A 14,343-nucleotide genomic window follows, 5' to 3' on the forward strand; every position below is an offset into this window, starting at 1 on the left:
CTTGCCATCTTCTCTCTTTAGTGGACCAACTGGTTTGTTCCCTTTTTTCTTGTTATTTATATGTGGAAAGAAACTTTCAACATATATTTTTCATCAGCTCAATTTGATTAGAAAATGTTTTTGAAAATATCTCCTGAAACCAAAGATAAGAGGGGAGAAAACATAGAAAAAGACTGGAATATATATTCTAAAATATATATATATTTCCACTCAGTTTCTTACATCATCTAAGAATCTTTATTGTTTAGTTGTCTCTTATATCTTCTGAACAGGAATTACCACTCAAGCCAGCTTAGCCTAGTGGTTCCTTCACGGCCTACTGATTGTTGTTCAACTGCTATCTCATAGCAGTTTGAGTCCCATGGGCGCTGTCTGGCTTTTTGGTCTCATCTTAATTAAAATATATTTTTGAAAATATCTCCTGAAACCTAAAACCAAGAAAAAATATTTTTTAAAAATATTCCAATCTTACATCATCTGAGAATATTTATCCCATAGTCTGTTCAATACTTGCTAAGTCATCTCTTATATCTTTTGAAATTGCCACCTGAGTCAGCTTAGTCTAGAGATTCCTTTGCAATGTGGATAATTTTTTTTATCAATTTCTAATTCTTAGCAGATCAAATCCTGTGGCTGCTTCCTGGCTTTTTATTGTAATACATTTTTGAAAATATCTCCTAAAACCAGAAAAAGAATAAATATCAGACCTGAAAGGGGCTGAAATATATACTCTGAAAAGAAAATTTCCAGTCCAGCTTTTACATCGTTTGTGAACCTCTACATGTTTATTAGCTTACAATCCTTTTTGAGTCCTCTCTTATATCTTCTCAGCAGGAATTAGCACTTGAGCCAGCTTAGCCTAGCGGTTCCTTCGCAATCTGTGTAATTGTCATACAACCGCTACACGGCGGTTCGAGTCCTGCGGGCGCTGCCTGGCTTTTTGATTCTAACACATTTTTGAAAATTCCTTCTAAAGCTAAAGAGAATAAAAATCAGGATGAAGAAGTGCTGGAGCATACACTAAATTCTAACACATTTTTGAAAATGCCTCCTAAATCCAGAAAGAATTTAAAAATCAGAATGGAAAAGGACTGGAACACATGCTTTGAAAATAAAACTTCCGGTCCTTCTTTACGTCATTTGTGACTCTCTACTTCTTTACTCTGTCAAGTTTACAATCTTGTTGAGACGTCTCTTATATCTTCTGAACAGGAAGTAATACTCGAGCCAGCTTAGCCTAGCGGTTCCTTCGCAATCCGAGTAATTGTTATACAACTGCTACACGGCGGTTCGAGTCCTGCGGGCGCTGCCTGGCTTTTTGATTCTAACACATTTTTGAAAATTCCTTCTAAAACTAAAGAGAATAAAAATCAGGATGGAGCAGTGCTGGAGCATACACTAAAATAAATTTTCTGGTCCAGCTTTTAAATCATTTGTGAAATCTTTGCTTCTTTACACTATTGTATGTATGAACTTTGTTGAGTCAGCTCATATCTCTTCTGAACAGGAAGTGCTTCTTGAACTCGTTTAGCCTAGTGGTTCCTTCATAATCTTGTGATTTGTATTCATCTACTAGTTCCTAGCAGTTCAAATCCCCACAAGTGTGGTTTGTCTTTTTAATCTGCTCAATTTAAAGAAACTACATTTTAATATACCTCCGAAAAATCTGAGACAGCTTTAAAATCAGAAAGAAAATGGGCTGAAACACACGTTCAAAAACTAGAATTTCCAGTTCAGTATTTACATTCTTTCAAAACAGTCTTTGTGCAATCGGTCCCTCTGTCTTTTGACTCGACCAATGAAGCAGCGCAACCTAGTGGTTTCTTTGCATTTCTACTGTGTATTTAACTTGTATTCAGGCAATTAAAAAAATGATGCAAATCCTAATTTTTTTAATGGTTCATTTCCAGGGCTTTGACGCCTCTACTTGATTAGTGAACATTCAAAAATATACCCATTAAAGTCCAAGAAAGCATAAAAATTCAAATGGTATATAAAGAACCATACTTTAAAGATAAAATTGATGATTGTCCAACTTCTACATTATCTCACAATCTTCATCTCCTGTTTTTACACTTCTCAGTCATCTTTTGTACCTTTTAAAGAGATAGTATGTTGGATGGAGCCTACAGTATTTATTTCTTTTGCAAGAAAATGAAGTTTCTTTGTTTAGTCGAAATGTGTTTAAAATACTAACTATTAATAATTCAAGTCTGGGGAGTTCTATCTGTAGTTTTTAATATCCACAACTTTATTAGATTTTTTTTTCCTATCCTCTAAACCAGTGGTCCCCAACCTTTTTATCGCCGCGGACCAGTCAGCCTTTGATAATTTTACCGTGGCCCACTGAGCGCACGCAGGGGTGGGGGGGCGTTGTTCGCGACGGCCCAGGAGCCTTTGCGCTGCAGCGATCATGGCCCCCGGCCGCTGCGCGGCCCGGTACCAGGTACTCCACGGCCCGGCACCGGTCCGCGGACTGGGGGTTGGGGACCACTGCTCTAAACCTCCATCTATTGGATTCCAAGACTAAAATGCGTACGTTTCTTCATTTCAAAAAGAATCAAGAGTGCTTTCATTTTTTAGCCAAAGCAAAGGACTTTAAAAAAAAAAAGCAGAAATGGGTGGGGGGCATGTTCCATACAACCTTCCTAAACTTTGTGGATGGGAACTGATGCAACTCTGCAGGAAGCTTTTGTTTCTGCATGTTTTTTGATCACTACTACAGTGCACCCATCACAATGTATTTGCAGGATTCCGAACAGCTGCTCTTCCACTATTTTTGCTGACCACCTCCTTCCTCCTCCCACTGCCAAGATCTAGCAGAGAGGGTGTGTGCTGAGCCCCTTCTATTAAACAATGTGTGTTGAACTCAAGAGCTACACCATGTTTATGGCAGTGCGTGCCCTGAGAACCACCACCCCCTCCAGCCCATTTTCTCATACCTATTGACAGGTAACAAAAGGAGTCACAACCTTGCATTGAAGAGATCTGTTTGAATATGCTTATAATCCCTTGAAAACAGGGACTCCTAATTTTTTTTAATAAAATTTTTATTTTCAAACAAACATAAACACACAAAACGTGTAACATAAAAACCTCTTCAACTATATACAGTGTGTTGATTGGTTATAAGATCTTTCTGTGTCCTTTCCATAGTCATCACTTGAGCTTTATCAAAAATCACATATTGTCAATCAAATATCTTTGCAAACATTATTATTGTACTTCATTAGTTTGATTATCACTATTGTTTCACCATTTTAAACAAGGTATTCTAAATATGTATCCATTTGTGTTATGATTCATTATATCATCTTCAATATATCCAATAAAGAATTTTTTGCATCCTATTCTAAATCATTCTATTATTTTAGCATTAATAGTCATTCTCTAATAATGTTCAATTCCATGTTTTTTCCGTTATTAATATCCTCAATCTAAGATACATTTATACACATTATTATTATTGTTAAATATCTATTAAGCATAGCTATTATTACATCCTTTTTATATGAGGCATATTAAATGTGAGGTAAATTTATATTATGACTCCTAATTTCTTGCCATCGCTCTTCCCTTTGGTGTAACCTCAATGTACTTACCGGCCCTAAACATCCAAATCCACCAACATGAACACAATGCAAACTATAAACTAAAATCATTGCAACAATAAAAGGCTGGATGTGGACTTTCTCTGCACCTCCTCAAGGGCGGCAATGCAGGAACCCTACTTAACAAAGAGATCACTGCAATTTCAAAAATTGAGACAGCAATTCCACATACTCAGCTCTCGACACGGAGCTGGAGCTCTCATGCATTCATGACACAGAGCGGCGGTGTCACTTCGCAAGTTTTGCCCCCCTCCTCCGATTCCCACAATTCCGCCCACAGTTAAGATGGCGGCGGGAATCCCGGGCTGCGTGAGACGATTTCTCCAGATGCCCTGCAACTGGCATCGGAGCGCTTTCCAAGCTCGCTCGGCCGCCTCCTTGTCCTCCGCGCACGTACGCCAGATGTTCCTCCAGTTCTTCCAGGAGCGGCACGGGCATCAAGTCGTTCCCTCGGCTTCTGTGAGGCCGCGAAACGATCCCGGGCTGCTGTTCGTGAACGCGGGAATGAACCAGGTACGTTCCCAAAACAGGGCGCGGAACCAACAGGCTTCGCAGAAGGGTTCCGCTGTTGCCCTTGACGGCTCTGATCGGATGCTATCTCCTTCCCTTTTTTCAGGAATTTCTTTTCTTTTTTTCTTGGTGTAAATGCCGCTGCTACGGTGCCGTCGTTTTAAATCTCTCGCTGCTAAAAAAAAGAAAAGAAAAAAATGCGTATTTGCTCATAAAGCTGCACTGCATTTTACAACATTTTAGACTTCTATAATGTTTTCTCTGGAAATGTAAAAAGGAGAAAAAATGTTCAGCTGAAGGAAATATGCAGTGGGAATAAGAAGCATCCTAATGCAACTGAGGGCTGCAGTTGGGATATTTCAAAAAGAACTTCTGTGTTCTTCTCTAGCACCTTTTCTCTTGAGAACTTGATTTAAAATGTTTTTAGATAAAAATAAAGTAAGCTTCATATACCAGTATGCATGATATTGTGATTCATATTATCTAACATTATTTAATATAAATTTGCTTTTCAAGAGCATCACTGGAACCAGCATGATGGGTAGCTAGGTTAATGGACTGGATTCAGAGAGTTGTTGCTTCAAGTCACCATTTGATTAGATCAGTGTTAAACTAAAATAATGCCCTGCTCTCAGATATTCTGAGCACACTGTGTGCATATGTGAGACTGACAATACATATTTGCATGACATGTTATGTTGCACTTTGACTTGCAGTGTCATTCAGACATATACTATAAGCTGAAATACGGTTGAGAAATTTACCCAATGGCCCAGTGTATATCCAAATCTGAACTAATGATGGATTTATAAGTAAGGAGCCATTGCTGCTCTAAAAAATGTAGAGAATAAACACATAGCAGCATCTTTCAATTTATTTTTCTGCATTCATGGGGTTGGAGGAACATTATCATTTTGAAAGAAAGGGATTGGGAAAAGAGTGACCTTCTTACATCCTATGCATGGTGACTGTTTCTTATTTGATCATTGCAAACATTGTTTAAATTATAACAACATGATTCCAGGAAGTCACAGATTCCACAAAAGAAAGAGTATCTGGAATAGTAAAACTATTAAAATGTGGCTCGCTGGGTTTGCTTACTTATTGGGAAATGTTTGCTAGATGATCCCCTTAATCATGGTTAGTACTAGTTGGGTGATAAGAGAATGTGCCTTCCCACTAGAGCAATCCTTCTCTTAGTGTGAGCCAAATAACTTGTGAAGTTTCCTTTCTAATTTATCTTTTAATTTCCAGTTCAAACCAATCTTCCTGGGCACAGCAGATCCTCGAAGTGAGCTTAAACGTTACCGCCGAATTGTGAACACCCAGAAGTGTGTGCGGGCAGGTGGAAAGCACAATGATTTGGAGGATGTGGGTCGAGATGTTTATCATCATACTTTCTTTGAAATGCTCGGGAACTGGTCCTTTGGTGATTATTTCAAAGTAAGGCATTGTTACACTTGCTTTAAAAAATGGCCTATTTGCAATTAATTTAATTTGTAACTAAATGAGACCTAAGCATGATCCAGAGTTATCTTTTTTTCTTTGTGACATATTTGTTTCTAAACTGCGCCATAAATTGGAATAGTAAAATAATTGTTGTAATCTCTATGGCTTCTCAGTGCAAAGGATTTTCTGCATATGGAAATAATATTTTTTGAGAAAGAGTTGATCATGCTATTCTGATTTGTGCACTTTACGCAAATATGACACTTTACACAAACATGAGGCATAAGTCAAGTCAAGGAAACCATCTAATTCCAAAGTGAACAGGTTTTGCTGTTTGCACTCATATTGACTTGATGAGACTTCTGTGCTCCCACTTCTGATCTAAATACTTTAAATCAGTTGTGTTCAGTCTGTGGATTACAGTGTGTTGGAGTGTAGCATCCATCATTTTTAGATAGCATGGCTTCGCTGATGACACATGCTGAAGGTTGTAATCCACCACATCCGGAGGACAGTAGTCTGGCAAAACATAATTTATAGAAATAAACAGCCAAAAGGACCTTATAGAATTCTAGTTTGCCATTAATGACACTAATTGTTTATCTGTCTATGTTGTATCTTCAAATAATTTAGAGTATTCTGCCCAATAGCTTAGAGAAGAGAGTAATCTATCTGAGGTTATCCAGTTGCAAGAGATTTGGAAAATATCACACCAAATCACTTTGGTCCCATATTTTCATTTTATTTGCTCACCAGGTTGGCCTTGATTTGTGCTACATGCAGTTAATATCACACTTTATAATCTGTTCCCTATGGAGCATCTGGAGTTGTTTTCTTACCCAAACACTTAACTATTATTTTTCGTTTTTCATTGCTTCCATACTTTTTTTATTTTAGGAGGAAGCATGTAAGATGGCATGGGAACTCCTGACACAAGTCTATGAAATTCCAAAGGATCAGCTTTATGTCACTTATTTTGGAGGTGATGCCTCACTTGGTCTAAGTCCTGATGAAGAGTGTAGGGATATATGGCTTACACTTGGGTAAGTAATTTTTTTTAAAAAAATGAATGTAAATAAATTTTAGAAACTTTGCATTTTTTTATCATGGTCCAAAAGCAAACAACATATACCTTCAAATGATAGAAGTCATATAAATAACCTAAACAATAATTTATATTAAGTGGGAACTAGATGACTTTTAAAAGCTATTTCCATGATAGATTTTTTGCCAATGTCTTAGAAGAATTAACAGATGGATCATTAATAGCGCAAGCAGCTAAAGCATGACCTGATGAATGCTATTAATTCTGTACTCCAGTGAGTATGCAGTTGACACTGAAGCAACACAAATAATATTCAGTTTGTGAATAAGCATGTAAGCATGTATGGCATTCATATGGGGGTGGGCATGGAATATATAGTCATTGTCATTTTAATGGATAATATCAGTTTGCATCATTGTGAAGAGTCTTTTATGTGAAGCATGCACACTATACAAATATTGGGGAATTGTATCTTGATGAGGAATAAGGATTTCAACAATTTTGTTCTCATAGCTTCTAGGTTAAATTTGTATTTGTATAAATGCAACTGGGTACTATCTAACAACTGGCTCAAAACTTTGGCCTTAAAAGGTTTGATCACTGCTGGGACAAAGTAATGAGCATTAGAGATTACATACATAATAATTGAAAAAATGTACTATGGGATTTGTATTCATTTCTCATATTTCGTTAGTTCTGCAGGTAGAAGATTGAAAGCAGATATCCAATATTTCAAGGTTTTAACCTACTCTATGAATCTTCTATTAATGTTCCATCTGGAAGCAGTTTTAAAGTATTCACCAGAACCTTCATTTTTGAGTAAATAATTCCTAGGAATTCTTTAGAATAATAGAGTGAAAAGACTGAGGCATGTTTGTAAACCTACTGCAGTATGGAAATAATGGTAGCAGCAGTTATAATATGGTAACTGGACAATGGGCTAGGAAAGAGGCATTGGTCAGTGCATTACCTGAAATAGTTTATAGCCTTGTTTTATGTCTCACATGGTTTTACCTAATTTGTACCCCCAATTTGCTCAAGCATTGCATAATCCTGATCTTTAGTCATGCCAAGAAGACCAAAGCCACTGCGTGCAGCAAGCATGAACTGAATACCATAATATTATTTATCTTGTTCAGTAGCATTCATCAGTAGAGGCCATGATTGTAACGTGAAGGAGGAATGGATTGTATGTATCATATTGTGCCATACAATGGTTTATTTGGCTTAACATGTGTTGGGAAACCAGCCTCTGATTTGTAAAGATGATGTGTGATTTAGCAGAATGAATGAACCATGCCTAAGTTACCAGTAGAGTTCACCTACCCACAGCAAAGAGGCAGGTTGGAAACAAAGATTTCCCATTTTGAGATTGCTGAGTTCCAGCCCATGAAGTTCATAGATCCAGGCATTTGGAGAAAAGAAGGAAAATAGGAATTTACTGCTTCCATTCACCAGCTGCTCTGCTTGTTTGCTTGTTCTTTTTTTATTGTTGTTCTTTGTTTGTTTTTCAGTATACCCCCTAGCCATGTTCTTCCTTTTCACCTGAAAGATAACTTCTGGGAGATGGGTGACACTGGTCCCTGTGGGCCCTGCACAGAAATCCATTATGATCATATAGGTGGTGGAAGAAATGCAGCAGCACTCGTGAATCAGGGCAGTCCTGATGTGGTGGAAATCTGGAACCTTGTTTTCATACAGTACAACAGGTACATTATTGTGTTACTATTAAAAGAGTTTTATATAAATGCCATAGCTTGACTTCTTAGCAAAATTTTGCTTGGATATATAGATTTGGTTAATTTGGGCAGCTGTATAATTTTTTAAATAAATATTCACAGATTATACACCAATCAGTACTGTTTTATCAGTCCAAATAATTACATTACATATGTATTTCCTCTTCTCCCTGTCATCTCCTCCAATTGTATTGTAATTTATCAGCTGAAGGACTGCACTGATTTTATGTGGATTGACAAGATCTCTGCAAGTATCCATTTTGCCATTATCTCCATCATCTACAAAATAATTTTAAAAGCCTTTTTTTCTTTTTTACCCTACCGCTCTGTGTACTGCCCCTGATGAGTGAACTTTGGGCATTAATATTTTGATACTGTCAGAGCTAGCAACCTTCAGCCCAAAGCCCCGTCACAGCTTGTGTCCTAGTTTCAAAAGCCTTCAATGGTAGATCAACCCAGATCTCTAGCAAGAGTAATCTGCCTCTTTCCTGCAATCTGCATCTTGGATGAGAGAGAAGAAGGTATCAGAAAGCAAAATAAATTAAGAGAGAAAAGGGTAGCATAAGGACATAAGAAATTATGTCCTTACTCATTTACTCATGCTATTGTCTTTGTCTTTGCTCACCTAACAGATTATTTCTATAGAATGATAGTAAAGGGTTGTCCTAATCTATGATAATTTTGCATAATCTCCCACTAATCTTGGCCATCTACTCTGTCCTCATCAGTTTTCCTGATGCCTTTCTCCAATTACAGTTCAATCACTTGCAGCATTGCCATTCCCCTCCCTTCAGCAAAACAAGTATTGGCCTCTAATTAATGTTTACCATTTTTCCTTGGTTGGTTAACTGATACAATTCTAGAGAGGCCAATGGGAGCTTACGCCATCTGCCTCAGCATCATGTGGACACTGGAATGGGCTTAGAAAGATTGATGACAGTTCTTCAGAACAAACGCTCCAATTATGACACTGACCTCTTCACCCCAATCCTGGATGCTATCCATAAGGTGATGATCATCTTGGTGTAGTTCTAATGAGACTTTGAAGTTTTGTATGCACAATCAATCTAGTAGGCTCCAGTTAAGAACTAAGAAGGGCTATGATTGCATTGACTTACATTGATTTGAAATGTATCTAAAGAGCATCTTCATGGACCTTGCTACTCCACCTCACACCCTCTTCCCAACCCAGATCATGCCTATCATGCACAGTTGTGCTCCTGTCTGGACCTGTGCTATGCCTCTTGCACACTTTCTGAGCCATGTTGTGCTCCTTGCGCTCCTTGCACACACCCTTCCTTGCGCAGGGGTGTGCAAAAAGCACACTGTGCTTTTTGCACATCCCTACCACATCTCTTGTGCACCCCCTTATGTTCCATCCTCAACCCTCTCATGTATCTTCCCCAACCCTCCTCTATACTCTCACATACTCCCTTGTTCCCTCCCCCACTGGCAGCAGCCACTTTCCTGCCTATCACCCTGGACTTAAAACTCCCTACCAATTTCCTCACTGGCTTTGATTGTGAGAAACCAGTTGGAAGCTTTCTCACATAACAATCCTAGGATTCAGTTAACAAAGTAACTGGGACTGCCGTCACTAAGCAATGCAATTGTCCTTTACAATCATATTGTTTAGCAACAGCCATTCTGTTCCCAACTGCTGTCATAATCTTCAAGTGAGAGACAGACGGATGTGACAGAATCACCCTGATACAACTCTGTCTTCTTGGAGTAAGAACAGGAATCTCGGGTCCACTAGATTTTAGATGTCTGTGATCACTGGGCAGTGTTTATGGATTTAGAATTCAACAAAATCGTGAGGCTCACCAATATGAATATTGTGGATATGCTAGAATACTTATTTCTCAAGAGAACAAAAATTGCTGCATCTCCTTTTCTGGCAGAAGTCTTAAAAGAGCCAGAAGAATGATTTAAATAGTTTGCTGACTGTTCAAACTAAGAGACCAGCTCTGATAGCATTAGAATTTTCTGAGTGGAAAAGTGCAGCTTTCAAGGACTATTAAAAAAAAAATTCTGATATGGGTCTTATTATATTTGGGAATATCCCCCTCTTATCTCTCAGTTCTACTTTTCTGCAGTAGTCATTTACATGTCTACACAGAAGTGCCACTCAATTTAGTAAGGCCTAAAACTGCAACATTAAACCCCAAGAAACTTAGGCATTGTTGCTGTGTGTGCAGTGTTTCAAAGTTGGTTCAGAAGAAGTTCAAACATAACACCCCTCTGTAAACTATTAAAATAGGCAAATGTTTTCTCAGGATCTTTTCAGAAGATAGGTGATAAAATGTTAAAAGACACAGAGGCAGTTGAATGAACTTACAAATGCATTAGACTTCCTAAATATGTTTTGTGTGTTGTATGAGGATGGTGGAATAGGCCCATGTTAGTTTGGTGAAATATTTTTGGTCTGCCCTTTTTTTTAAAAAAATCCCATAAACATTTAAAGGCCAATCCGTTTAAACTTTTAAGGAGAAAAAAATAAGAAAAGTGATGAAACTTAGAGTAATTAAATAGAACGTGCATGTTCTTGTGTGACTTTTTCAGTGTCTTCTATTACCTTTCAGGGTTGTGGTGGACCTGGTTACCAAGGCTTGGTTGGCGACATTGACCCAGGGGGAGTGAACATGGCATACAGAGTGGTGGCAGATCACGTGCGTGCCCTGTCTTTGTGCATTGCGGATGGGATTTTCCCAGGCATGGCTGGTGCCGAGTAAGGAAAAAGTCCAATAATGAGGGGAAGAACAGCTGGGAGTGAGTGATTAGAGAATATTCGGGTTGATGTTGTCAGACAGAAAGTTACACAGAAAGAGGAAGCAGGTGGGACAAATGGAAACTATAATTTTGAATGATTTCAAAAGATTAGTGGAGGAAAGAGTGACTGCAGCACATATGAAATGCATGCATAAAATATATGGAGCATACCAAGGACATTGCTGTAAAACCAACAAGATAAATACTAAGAGAATCTTGGTGGGAATTTTAAGCAAGTATTCAGATGTTTTTCTGAAAAAGTAAAATTGCCTACTCACTCAAAATGTTAATTTCATTTTGAAACATTTGTTCCCTACAGGCTTGTTCTACGTCAGATTTTGCGCAGGGCTGTACGGTTTTCTTCTGAGGTTCTCCATGCTCCACCTGGGTTCTTGGCGAGTTTGGTTCCTGTCGTGGTAGAAATTCTGGTAACTTAGAATTTGATTTCTTAGGTCAAGACACTTTTCTAACGCTGTATTGATTGCCTTACAAGATGGTGCTACCCTGTGTCATCAGATGAGGAATCCCTTAGTTGCTAGAAATATGGGAGATATAACAGTCAAAGAGCAGATTTTTTTTAATGCAGGTGTTAAAACTATCTAATTGTCCTATACATGAATTTCAATATTAGAAGAAATAGTATGTGATCCAGCAGTTCTACTATTCCAGTGAGATATATTACACCACTTCTGCTAACTAGAAAATGTGCAGAAGTAACAGGATTATCCAAGGATTTGGAATCAGGAAAGAGCTACGTTTGCAGAATTCCATGTTTCTTGATTGAAAGGCAGCTCTTATGGAAGTGTTTCCGTCCAATAATATGAAGGGCCTGAAAGGCCTTTTGGGATATTTGTGTTAAGTCAACACAATACTTTAGTATTCTTTATCACTCATGTTTATCCTATTCAGAGATTTGATTTTTTGCGTATAATTGGGGACGGGGGAGATCTAAATTATATAATTCCTGACATGAGACTAACAAAACAAAATTCCTAATTTCAGAAGCAAAGAATTTCATATAATGTATATTAGGGATGGGGAGAAGTAAGAGTTGCACTAGTAATGATTTGTAATGAGTTGATGTTTCCTTTGCAGGGAGATGCTTATCCAGAACTAAAGAGGGATCCAGAGAAGGTAAGCAGCTACTGCTGCTGCACCCAAAGTTGTGTTGATCTCTAAATTATTACACATTGCTTGAAATAGTGGAATTATTTCCTTAACATTCCTTCTTAATGAGCATACTATACCAGCTTCCAGTTTTTGATGCATTTTTCCCCATCTTATTTTGAATAGTGGAAGAATGGAGGTGAGATTGGGCTTCACTGCTGTCTCCTGAGCAATTAAGCTAATACAGCATGCACTTTAAAGGTCAATCCAACAGTTGAGCTCTGTGCCACACATGAGCAAATGCAAGCAGGAGACTTTTCCTTCTGACGTGAATTAAGTTATAAGCCAGCGGCCCATCTAGAGCCAGATCTGAGGCAAAATGTGCTGTCTCTGTTTTTGCTTTGAAAGATGTATTCTTCTTTTCCAGTACTTTTTTAACCCAGTGAATAGTCCAAGCAATAACTGACATGTACTGTATACTATCTGAAGAAACAAAGTTCCAGTTAATTTTCTAAAACCTTTCCTGAGAAGAAACCTGCATTTAAAAAACATTAAAATATTTGATATGTAACTTTATATATTTTTCTTACACTGCTTACTAAGCATCTATGCATATTAAAGAAAAATGTATAAATAAAAACAAAAACATTTTTTGATATATAACTTTGATTGCACAAAGTTTGTTCATAAAAAAGGCAGAAGAAAAATATGTCTAAACTTTACAAAATTATCCTTTTGAATGCAAATAACATCCCTTGTTAAAAGGATGTTGTTGCAGCTAACAGATTGAGAATTATGTGTTATGTCAGATTGAAAGTTGGGCGTAGGGGTTCAGCCTATCCCTAAAACTACTATGTCAAAAATATTTCACCAAATGTGACACTAAGAACATAAGTGCAAAGAAAAATGGGCACGTATATTGATAATGATGTCTATTCTGTCTTCAAGTAAGAATTGCATCCTACTTTGTGGCCTCAGTTCCAAAAAGGTTCCCATGGCATACCTATGTTGCCATAGTTAATTATGGTTGATGATGGTCTTTTGTGGACTAGCTGCATCTAAAAACCTAGACCAATGTCAACTGGGTGTGCAATCTGGATTTTATTTTCTAGAGCAGATGCCTTTTTTCTTCTATCTATTTCTTACTCTTCCCTTTTGGATCATAGGATTGCAGGGAGAGTAGAATTCTACAAAAGTGAGGAGCATGTATCATGCTTGTACTACGTCGTCTTAGTGAGCAAGATACCTTGGAAGAGCTTGGCTATTCAAATTTTAAATTTGCCTCTTTATCTTTTATTCAACACTTGTAATAAATTTGCTTTCTAAGCGATAGGTTTATTTATTTTTTGTGCCTCTTCTTTATCTCTCTGCAGATTATGAATATCATCAATGAAAACGAGGCAGCATTTTTCTCTTCTCTCTTGCAAGGACGTCGAGTTATAAACCGAACTCTCCAGAAATTGAATCATTCCAAAGTCTTCCCAGGCAAGGATGTCATTTCCCCGCAAACGACCATTGCTAGCTGCCAAAGTACAACATGTAGTGTAATGTGATAAATGCCTTGTTTGTAGAGCCCACCTCCCTGGCTTTGACCTATCCCTTGCTTTTGACCATGTTTGCTTGAAAGAGTGATATTCTGGCTAGTTAATGGGAATTAATGTACAACTTTCTGGTGTCTTATCTCTGTAATCACAGTCCATGGTTATCCTGTGGTTGAGGGTTTTTTTTTACGATTTCAAATTCTAGTTAGAAATTTGGCAGATGCTGCACTATCGGATGACATGCTTAAACATAGGAAAGTTGCTGAAGTTGCTCATATTTTTGTCTGCAGGCGAGGTAGCTTGGTCTCTCTATAGAAATTTGGGGTTCCCCCTGGATCTCATTAAATTGATGCTTGAAGAAAAAGGAGTACAGCTAGACATTGCTACTTTTGATCGTCTGGCTCAGGAGCATATCAAAGTAAGGCCCACATACATCTTTTTATGAATTACCCTAATTGATCACCTTTTTTCCTCTGATCAATGCCTTAAAATGGTACTTTTAGAGAAATCTAAGGCAAGAATAGGCAACCCATGGCTATTCCCAACAGCCCCTATGGTAGATGGTGAAG

The 14,343-nt window shown here is 37.8% G+C and overlaps 1 protein-coding gene across 3 annotated transcripts in view; it reads left to right on the top strand.

Moving 5' to 3' along the window:
• Positions 1–3,127: 3,127 nt before the first annotated feature.
• AARS2 (alanyl-tRNA synthetase 2, mitochondrial) overlaps positions 3,128–14,343 on the top strand; it is a 29,230-nt gene continuing 18,014 nt past the window's right edge. Inside the window, exons 1-10 of one of the 3 annotated variants that reach the window (XM_014054120.2) lie at positions 3,128–4,124; positions 5,376–5,564; positions 6,468–6,613; positions 8,130–8,324; positions 9,218–9,362; positions 10,940–11,085; positions 11,446–11,554; positions 12,222–12,260; positions 13,607–13,718; positions 14,065–14,192. In XM_014054120.2, the coding sequence (XP_013909595.2) occupies positions 3,897–4,124; positions 5,376–5,564; positions 6,468–6,613; positions 8,130–8,324; positions 9,218–9,362; positions 10,940–11,085; positions 11,446–11,554; positions 12,222–12,260; positions 13,607–13,718; positions 14,065–14,192 (1,437 nt within the window). In that variant the 5' untranslated portion in view covers positions 3,128–3,896. The remainder of the gene's footprint in view (positions 4,125–5,375; positions 5,565–6,467; positions 6,614–8,129; positions 8,325–9,217; positions 9,363–10,939; positions 11,086–11,445; positions 11,555–12,221; positions 12,261–13,606; positions 13,719–14,064; positions 14,193–14,343) is intronic. The other 2 variants (XM_087717922.1, XM_014054119.2) reach the window with 2 other exon arrangements.

The sequence above is a fragment of the Thamnophis sirtalis genome, unplaced genomic scaffold (assembly GCF_051295495.1).
Source record: "Thamnophis sirtalis isolate CommonGarterSnake01/CBP01778 unplaced genomic scaffold, rThaSir2_p1.2 scaffold_6, whole genome shotgun sequence".
Taxonomy (NCBI): domain Eukaryota; kingdom Metazoa; phylum Chordata; class Lepidosauria; order Squamata; family Natricidae; genus Thamnophis; species Thamnophis sirtalis.